The following is a 9,984-nucleotide window of genomic DNA, read 5'->3' on the forward strand; positions in this document are numbered from 1 at the left end:
CGCAGAGCACATATGTCAAAAGATAAGTTAGCGCGTTTTTATGGTCATATGAGTCAATAGATATTCCGGGAATTAACCTAGTAAACCTACGCTGCACGCCCTCAATAGCAAGAATATCCTTCCTCAAATTTGGAGACCAAAACTGCACACAGTACTCCAGGTGAGGTCTCACTAGGGCCCTGTACAACTGCAGAAGGACCTCTTTGCTCCTATACTCAACTCCTCTCGTTATGAAGGCCAACATGCCATTGGCTTTCTTCACTGCCTGCTGTACCTGCATGCTTCCTTTCAGTGACTGGTGTACAAGGACACCCAGGTCTCGTTGTACATCCCTTTTTCCTAATCCGACACCATTCAGATAATAATCTGCCTCCTTGGTTTGGCCGCCAAAGTGGATAACCTCACCCTTTCCACACACACCCCATTGATGTAGAGTGGGTCGTATTCTGCACTGGTTTTCCTGAAGTCAATTATAAGTTCCTTTGTTTTGGAGGAGTTCAGGACAAGATTGTTCATGGTGTTCAGTGAACAATCTTGTCCTGAACTCCTCCAAAACAAAGGAACTTATAATTGACTTCAGGAAAACCAGTGCAGAACACGACCCACTCTACATCAATGGGGTCTGTGTGGAAAGGGTACCCGCTTTCAGGTTCCTGGGTACGCACATCGCAGAGGATCTTACCTGGTCTACCAACACCATCACCACAGTGAAGAAGGCACAGCAGAGACTCCACTTCCTGAGGATCCTCAGGAAAACCAACCTGCAGGAGAAGCTCATGATGTCCTTCTATCGCTGCTCCATCGAGAGTGTGCTGGCATACTGTATAACCACATGGTATGCCAGCTGCTCAGAAAAGGGCAGGAAGGCCCTTCAGAGGGTCATCACGACGGCCCAGAAGATCATCGGCTGCTCACTGCCCTCCCTGGAGCACCTGTTCAGCCTACGCTGCCTCAGTAGAGCAGGCAAAATAATAAAAGATCCATCCCACCCCGGCCACCGTCTGTTTGTTCATCTGCCCTCTGGTCGACGTTTCAGGTCGATCAAATCCCGAACAAACAGAATTAAGAACAGTTTTTACCCCAGGGCCATACGAGAACTGAACACTACCTTCTGCACTAGGCAACACTGTTAAAACCTTTGTACTTAATATAATTGTATTTATTTGTTTTTGCATTTATTGCATATATGTTTTTACGCACCGTCAGGATTGGCTATTTTTTAATTTCGTTGTACTCGTTGCAATGACAATAAATGAATATTATTATTATTATTATTATTTATCTACATTATACCGCATCTGCCACGAATCTGTCCACTCACTCAACCTGCCCAGGTCACCCTGCAACCTCGTAACATCCTCTTCGCAGTTCACACTGCCACCCAGCTTTGTGTCATCCGCAAACTTGCTAGTGTTGCTTCAAATCTTTTTTATTAAATTTCAAAAAATGATAAGCTTAACAGTGATAGTGATACATAGGATTACATTAACAACAATAGACAACAGGTGCAGGAGGAGGCCATTCGGCCCTTCGAGCCGGTACGCGCCGCCATTCAATGTGATCATGGCTGATCATTCTCAATCAGTACCCAATGTTGGGGGAGTCCAGAACAAGGGGCCACAGTTTAAGAATAAGGGGTCGGCCATTTAGAACGGAGATGAGGAAGAACTTTTTCAGTCAGAGAGTGGTGAAGGTGTGGAATTCTCTGCCTCAGAAGGCAGTGGAGGCCAGTTCGTTGGATGCTTTCAAGAGAGAGCTGGATAGAGCTCTTAAGGATAGCGGAGTGAGGGGGTATGGGGAGAAGGCAGGAACGGGGTACTGATTGAGAGTGATCAGCCATGATCGCATTGAATGGTGGTGCTGGCTCGAAGGGCTGAATGGCCTCCTCCTGCACCTATTGTCTATTGTCTATTCTCAATCAGTACCCCGTTCCTGCCTTCTCCCCATACCCCCTGACTCCGCTATCCTTAAGAGCTCTATCCAGCTCTCTCTTGAATGCATTCAGAGAATCGGCCTCCACTGCCTTCTGAGGCAGAGAATTCCACAGATTCACAACTCTCTGACTGAAAAAGTTTTTCCTCGTCTCCGTTCTAAATAGCCGACCCCTTATTCTTAAACTGTGTGGCCCCTTGTTCTGGACTCCCCCAACATCGGGAACATGTTTCCTGCCTCCAACGTGTCCAACCCCTTAATAATCTTATACGTTTCGATAAGATCCCCTCTCATCCTTCTAAATTCCAGTGTATACAAGCCTAGTCGCTCCAGTCTTCATAACAAGAGGAGTTGAGTTGAGACACGCTCTGATACAATTTAAGATGGTTCGCAGAGCAAATATGTCAAAAGATAAGTTAGCGCGTTTTTATGGTCATATGAGTCAATAGATATTCCGGGAATTAACCTAGTAAACCTACGCTGCACGCCCTCAATAGCAAGAATATCCTTCCTCAAATTTGGAGACCAAAACTGCACACAGTACTCCAGGTGCGGTCTCACTAGGGCCCTGTACAACTGCAGAAGGACCTCTTTGCTCCGATACTCAACTCCTCTTGTTATGAAGGCCAACATGCCATTGGCTTTCTTCACTGCCTGCTGTACCTGCATGCTTCCTTTCAGTGACTGATGCACTAGGACACCCAGATCTCGTTGTACGTCCCCTGTTCCTAACTTGACACCATTCAGATAATACTCTGCCTTCCGATTCTTACCACCAAAGTGGATAACCTCACACTTATCCACATTAAACTGCATCTGCCATGCATCCGCCCACTCACACAACCTGTCCAAGTCACCCTGCAACCTCATAGCATCTTCCTCACAGTTCACACTACCACCCAGCTTTGTATCATCTGCAAATTTGCTAATGGTACTTTTAATCCCTTCATCCAAGTCATTAATGTATATTGTAAATAGCTGGGGTCCCAGCACCGAGCCTTGCGGTACCCCACTAGTTATTGCCTGCCATTCTGAAAGGGACCCATTTATCCCCACTCTTTGCTTTCTGTCTGTCCACCAATTTTCTATCCATGTCAGTACCCTACCTCCAATACCATGTGCTCTAATTTTGCCCACCAATCTCCTATGTGGGACCTTGTCGAAGGCTTTCTGAAAGTCCAGGTACACCACAAAAAGGCAATCTTAGTCTCATAAATTTAACATATTGAATGGCGGTGCGTACAGGCTCGAAGGGCCGAATGGCCTACTCCTGCACCTATTTTCTATGTTTCTATAAATTAAATCTTAGTAAGAGTCAGCTTTATCCATTAAAAACGTTCAAATTTCGAATTATGGACAGTTTCCATTTAGATTGACCACTGACTGTTTTACTTATTTAGGTATCAAGATTACCAAGAAACACAAGGACCTATTTAAAGCCAAGTTTAAGCCCTTAATTGACCACGTCAGACAACAGGGCGTGTAGCGTAGGTTCACTAGGTTAATTCCCGGAATGGCGGGACTGTCGTATGTTGAAAGGCTGGAGCGATTGGGCTTGTATACACTGGAATTTAGAAGGATGAGGGGGGATCTTATTGAAACATATAAGATAATTAGGGGATTGGACACATTAGAGGCAGGAAACATGTTCCCCATGTTGGGGGAGTCCAGAACAAGGGGCCACACAGTTTAAGAATAAGGGGTAGGCCATTTAGAACGGAGATGAGGAAGAACTTTTTCAGTCAGAGAGTGGTGAAGGTGTGGAATTCTCTGCCACGAAGGCAGTGGAGGCCAGTTCGTTGGATGCTTTCAAGAGAGAGCTGGATAGAGCTGTTAAGGATAGCGGAGTGAGGGGGTATGGGGAGAAGGCAGGAACGGGGTACTGATTGAGAGTGATCAGCCGTGATCGCATTGAATGGCGGTGCGTACAGGCTCGAAGGGCTGAATGGCCTCCTCCTGCACCTATTGTCTATTGTCTATAAATGGTCATCAATGTCCATATCCCCAATCGGCTGAATCAGTTCTATTAAAATGATTATTCTACCTTAAATTTTATATATATTTCAGAAGATACCTATTTTTATTTCTAAATCTTTTTTTGATATTATTGGTTCAAAAATGTCTTCATATATATGGCAGAATAAAAATCGCAGACTAAGTAAAAAACATTTACAGAAATTAAAAAAAGATGGAGGTTTGGCATTGCCGAACCTTAGATTTTATTATTGGGCAGTTAATGCTCGTTACTTAACGTTCTGGACAAAAGATTTAGAGGATACCCTAAGTCCAGGATGGATAAATCTTGAACGTGAATCCTTGCAGGGTTTATCATTGGCTTCTATCCTAGGGGCCTCGTTACCTTTTACAATTACGAGATTGAATAAATATACGTTTAACCCAATAATAAGCAGTGAAGAAAGCCAATGGCATGTTGGCCTTCATAACGAGAGGAGTTGAGTATGGAAGCAAAGAGGTCCTTCTGCAGTTGTACAGGGCATTGGTGAGACCACACCTGGAGTATTGCGGACAGTTTTGGTCTCCTAATCTGAGGAAAGACATTCTTGCCATAGAGGGAGTACAGAGAAGGTTCACCAGATTGATCCCTGGGATGGCGGGACTTTCATGTGAAGAAAGACTGGATAGACTGGGCTTGTACTCGCTGGAATTTAGAAGATTGAGGGGGGATCTTATAGAAACGTACAAAATTCTTAAGGGGTCGGACAGGCTGGATGCGGGAAGATTGTTCCCGATGTTGGGGAAGTCCTGAACAAGGGGTCACAGCTTAAGGATAAGGGGGAAGTCTTTTAGGACCGAGATGAGAAAACATTTCTTCACACAGAGAGTGGTGAGTCTGTGGAATTCTCTGCCACAGAGGGTAGTTGAGGCCAGTTCATTGGCTATATTTAAGAGGGAGTTAGATGTGGCCCTTGTGGCTAAAGGGATCAGGGGGTATGGAGAGAAGGCAGGTACGGGATACTGAGCTGGATGATCAGCCATGATCATATTGAATGGTGGTGCGTACAGGCTCGAAGGGCCGAATGGCCTACTCCTGCACCTATTTTCTATGTTTCTATGTTTCTATTAAGGGATTGGACACGCTAGAGGCAGGAAACATGTTCCCAGTGGCCTAAATCCTGCTCCTATGATCGATGAACCCTGAAAACAGAAAGAAAACTCTACAAAGAATTGCAATGGATTCATTTATTGAGAGTTCATTATAATGCATACAGATTTAAATCCTTCTACTGAAGGCGTAGAGATTGATGTGGAAAATCCCAACGTTCCAGAGAGATTTTGAGAAATTAGAGAACATGGATTGTTGCCTGTGGTTTCACAAAGATCGTCACGCCTTGGGACCTTCAAGGTAGATTGACTTGGTCAGAGTTGACTCCATCACCAGGGTCGTTTTCTTGAGCCCCCCTTCGAATTTAATGTTTATTTTAACCATTTCACGATTCACCTGAAACATCAATTCAGTCAGAAAAGCAGTCAGCATTAAACCCCACACAAAATCTGCCACAGGCAATTACAATCAGCACAGGCAATGGTGGTCCAATTCTATACTGCTATCATTGAGACCCTCCTCACCTTCTCAATAGACAATAGACAACAGGTGCAGGAGTAGGCCATTCGGCCCTTCGAGCCTGTACGCACCGCCATTCAATGTGATCATGGCTGATCATTCTCAATCAGTACCCCGTTCCTGCCTTCTCCCCATACCCCCTAACTCCGCTATCCTTAAGAGCTCTATCTAACTCTCTCTTGAATGCATTCAGAAAATTGGTCTCCACTGCCCTCTGAGGCAGAGAATTCCACAGATTCACAACTCTCTGACTGAAAAAGTTTTTCCTCATCTCAGTTCTAAATGGCCTACCCCTTATTCTTAAACTGTGGCCCCTTATTCTGGATTCCCCCAACATTGGGAACATGTTTCCTGCCTCTAACGTGTCCCAACCCCTTAATAATCTTATACGTTTCGATAAGATCCCCCCTCATCCTTCTAAATTCCAGTGTATACAAGCCTAGTCGCTCCAGTCTTTCAACACTAGTCCCACCTGCCCACACCGGCCAACATGCCGCATCTACACTAGTCCCACCTGCCCACTCCGACCAACATGCCCCATCTACACTAGTCCCACCTGCCCACACCGACCAACATGCCCCATCTACACTAGTCCCACCTGCCCACACCGGCCAACATGCCCCATCTACACTAGTCCCACCTGCCCACACCGGCCAACATGCCCCATCTACACTAGTCCCACCTGCCCACACCGGCCAACATGCCCCATCTACACTAGTCCCACCTGCCCACACCGGCCAACATGCCCCATCTACACTAGTCCCACCTGCCCACACCGGCCAACATGCCCCATCTACACTAGTCCCACCTGCCCACACCGACCAACATGCCCCATCTACACTAGTCCCACCTGCCCGCGTTTGGCCCATATCCCTCCAAACCTGTCCTATCCATGTACCTGTCTAACTGTTTCTTAAACGTTGGGATAGTCCCAGCCTCAACTACCTCCTCCGGCAGCTCGTTCCATACACCCACCACCCTCTGTGTGGAAAGGTTACCCCTCAGATTCCTATTAAATCTATCCCCTTCACCTTGAACCTGTGTCCTCTGGTCCTCGATTCCCCTACTCTGGGCAAGAGACTCTGTGCATCTACCCGATCTATTCCTCTCATGATTTTGTTCACCTCTATAAGGTCACCCCTCATCCTCCTGCGCTCCAGGGAATAGAGACCCAGCCTGCTCAACCTCTCCCTGTAGCTCACACCCTCTAGTCCCGGCAACATCCTCGTAAATCTTCTCCGAACCCTTTCCAACTCGACGGTAGAGTTGCTACCTCACAGGCTTCCTTCCACACTCCAAAGACGTACAGGTTTGCAAGTTAATTGGCTTTGATACAATTGTAAATTGTCCCTAGTGTGTGTAGGATAGTGTTCGTGTGCGGGGATCGCTGGTCGGCGCGGACGGACTCGGTGGGGAAGGGATTGTGTTTGTGTTGTGTCTCTAAACTAAATAAAAGCTCTATAGTAAAAAAACAGAGTTTGGGGCCTGTTTCAAGATGGCCGACTTTTGCCTCCTGTTTCCGCGCTGTGTCTCTAAACTAAACTAGTGTGTGAACGGGCGATCGCCGGTCGGCACGGACGGACTCGGTGGGGAAGGGATTGTGTTTCCACGCTGTATCTCTAAACTAAAACTCAAACTGATGCTGGGGTCCACAGTTCCTTGCGACGGCCGGTTTAAACGTCGCGCCTCACCTTCACAAACAGGTCGTAGAGGTGTTTCTTTCCCGCCTCCATCTTGAAAACCTTCCCCATAATCTGGATCATGTGCGAGCCTTTACAATCGTCACGATAAGCCACATAACCTGAGGAAGAATCACAATCAACGTCAGGAATCAAAGAGGGTCGTGGAGGCTTAGTGTGATACACGCTGAAACAGGCCCTTCAACCCAACATGCCCCATCTATACTAGTCCCACCCGCCCACACCGGCCAACATGCCCCATCTACACTAGTCCCACCTGCCCACACCGGCCAACATGCCCCATCTACACTAATCCCACCTGCCCACACCGGCCAACATGCCCCATCTACACTAATCCCACCAGCCCACACCGGCCAACATGCCCCATCTACACTAGTCCCACCTGCCCACACCGACCAACATGCCCCATCTACACTAGTCCCACCTGCCCACACCGACCAACATGCCCCATCTACAGTAGTCCCACCTGCCCACACCGGCCAAAATGCCCCATCTACACTAGTCCCACCTGCCCACACCGACCAACATGCCCCATCTACACTAGTCCCACCTGCCCACACCGACCAACATGCCCCATCTACACTAGTCCCACCCGCCCACACCGGCCAACATGCCCCATCTACACTAGTCCCACCCGCCCACACCGGCCAACATGCCCCATCTACACTAGTCCCACCTTACCCACACCGGCCAACATGCCCCATCTACGCTAGTCCCACCTGCCCACACCGACCAACATGCCCCATCTATACTAGTCCCACCTGCCCACACCGACCAACATGCCCCATCTACACTAGTCCCACCTGCCCACACCAACCAACATGCCCCATCTACACTGGTCCCACCTGCCCGCCTTTGGCAGTGGAGAGTTTAAAGGTGGGATTGTGTTTGGCGTAGGAGGGAGACATTGACAAACCAGGCCGTGATGGATACACAACGAAGGTGTCCGAGGTTGTAGGAAGTATTTCAGGCTCGGGGACCATGCTGCGGAACCCCGAGGTGACACCAGGATCTTTCTTGTCTGAAAAACACACAAAAACCTTTCAACACCGTCCCGTCACTCCCTCCCTCCCTCCCTCCCTCCCTCCCTCCCTCCCTCCCTCCCTCCCTCCCTCCCTCCCTCCCTCCCTCCCTCCCTCCCTCCCTCCCTCCCTCCCTCCCTCCCTCCCTCCCTCCCTCCCTCCCTCCCTCCCTCCCTCCCTCCCTCCCTCCCTCCCTCCCTCCCCCTCCCTCCGCACTCCCTCCCTCCCTCCCTCCCTCCCTCCCTCCCCCCTCCCTCCGCACTCCCTCCCTCCCTCCCTCCCTCCCTCCCTCCGCACCGTCCCGTCACACACTCCCTCCTTGGGTTGGGCTGGGTTGGGTTGAGTTGGGTTGGGTTGTGTTGGGTTGAGTTGCGCTGGGTTGGGTTGAGTTGGGTTGGGCTGGGTTGGGTTGGGTTGAGTTGGGTTGGGTTGGGTTGGGTTGGGTTGGGCTGGGTTGGGATGAGTTGGGCTGGGTTGAGTTGGGCTGGGTTGGGTTGAGTTGGGTTGGGTTGGGTTGAGTTGGGTTGGGCTGGGTTGAAATTGGGTTGGTTGAGTTGGGTTGGGTTGGGTTGGGTTGAGTTGGGCTGGGTTGAGTTGGGCTGGGTTGGGTTGAGTTGGGTTGGGTTGGGTTGAGTTGGGTTGGGTTGAGTTGGGTTGGGCTGGGTTGAAATTGGGTTGGGTTGAGTTGGGTTGGGTTGGGTTGGGTTGGGTTGAGTTGGGTTGGGCTGGGTTGGGTTGGGTTGAGTTGGGTTGGGTTGAATTGAGTTGGGTTGGGTTGAATTGGGTTGGGTTGGGTTGGGTTGGGTTGAGTTGAGTTGGGTTGGGCTGGGTTGAAATTGGGTTGGGTTGAGTTGAGTTGGGTTGGGTTGGGTTGGGTTGAGTTGGGTTGGGGTGGGTTGGGTTGAGTTGGGTTGGGCTGGGTTGAAATTGGGTTGGGTTGGGTTGAGTTGGGTTGGGTTGGGTTGGGTTGGGCAGGCTTGGGTTGGGTTGAGTTGGGTTGGGTGATGTAGGGTGTGGTTGGGATGGGTTGGGTTGAGTAGGGTTGGGGTGGGTTGGGTTGGGTTGGGTTGAGTTGGGTTGGGGTGGGTTGGGTTGGGTTGAGTTGGGCAGGCTTGGGGTTGGGTTGAGTTGGGTTGGGTGATGTTGGGTGGGGTTGGGGTTGGGGTGGGTTGGGTTGAGTTGGGTTGGGTTGGGTTGAGTTGGGTTGAGTTGAGTTTGGTTGGGTTGGGTTGGGCTGGGTTGCGTTGAGTTGAGTTGGGTTGGGTTGAGTTGGGTTGGGTTGAGTTGGGTTGGGTAGAGTTGGGTTGGGTTGGGTTGGGTTGGGTTGAGTTGCGTTGAGTTGGGTTGGGTTGAGTTGGGTTGGGTTGAGTTGAGTTGGGTTGGGTTAGGTTGGGGTTGGGTTGGGTTGGGTTGGGTTGAGTTGGGTTCAGTTGAGTTGGGTTGAGTTGGGTTGGGTTTGGGCTGGGCTATCCTGGGCACCTGCTCTGACCCCTTTCTCTTGCAGACAAGTACGCCATGCGTTTCATCCCGCGTGAGAACGGAATCTATCTCATCGCTGGCCGGCGCGGACGGACTCGGTGGGGAAGGTATTGTGTTTCCGCGCTGTTTCTCTGAACTAGACTAAAGTGAAGCTCCCTCCCTCCACACCGTCCCTCTCCCCACCACCCCAGATTGCCGTAGGCGAGCGTAATCTCCCAACTCACCTCCACGGCAGGCCTGGATGACAAATACTTTGGGCTTGCTCTGC

General features: G+C 49.7%; 1 protein-coding gene across 1 annotated transcript; it reads right to left on the minus strand.

The window, feature by feature from the left end:
- Positions 1-5,146: 5,146 nt before the first annotated feature.
- On the minus strand, positions 5,147-9,978 carry LOC144611036 (caspase-14-like). Its single transcript, XM_078430122.1, has 4 exons — positions 9,941-9,978; positions 8,132-8,236; positions 7,207-7,316; positions 5,147-5,392 (listed from the first exon to the last, which is right to left on the minus strand). Exons 2-4 carry the CDS (start codon positions 8,196-8,198, stop codon positions 5,276-5,278), a joined length of 294 nt encoding a protein of 97 aa, XP_078286248.1. The 5' UTR covers positions 8,199-8,236; positions 9,941-9,978; the 3' UTR covers positions 5,147-5,275.
- Positions 9,979-9,984: the final 6 nt, after the last annotated feature.

The sequence above is a fragment of the Rhinoraja longicauda genome, chromosome 39, assembly GCF_053455715.1.
Source record: "Rhinoraja longicauda isolate Sanriku21f chromosome 39, sRhiLon1.1, whole genome shotgun sequence".
Lineage (NCBI taxonomy): Eukaryota > Metazoa > Chordata > Chondrichthyes > Rajiformes > Arhynchobatidae > Rhinoraja > Rhinoraja longicauda.

What these genes read in the sequence shown, in the direction of transcription:
- LOC144611036 (XM_078430122.1), bottom strand. Translation starts at nt 8,198, where the DNA reads ATGGTCCCCGAGCCTGAAATACTTCCTACAACCTCGGACACCTTCGTT. An exon ending in TGTGTATCCATCACGGCCTG is followed by an intron (nt 7,317 to 8,131) that starts GTTTGTCAATGT and finishes ATTCTTCCTCAG; the next exon opens with GTTATGTGGCTTATCGTGAC. An exon ending in TCTACGACCTGTTTGTGAAG is followed by an intron (nt 5,393 to 7,206) that starts GTGAGGCGCGAC and finishes TTGATGTTTCAG; the next exon opens with GTGAATCGTGAAATGGTTAA.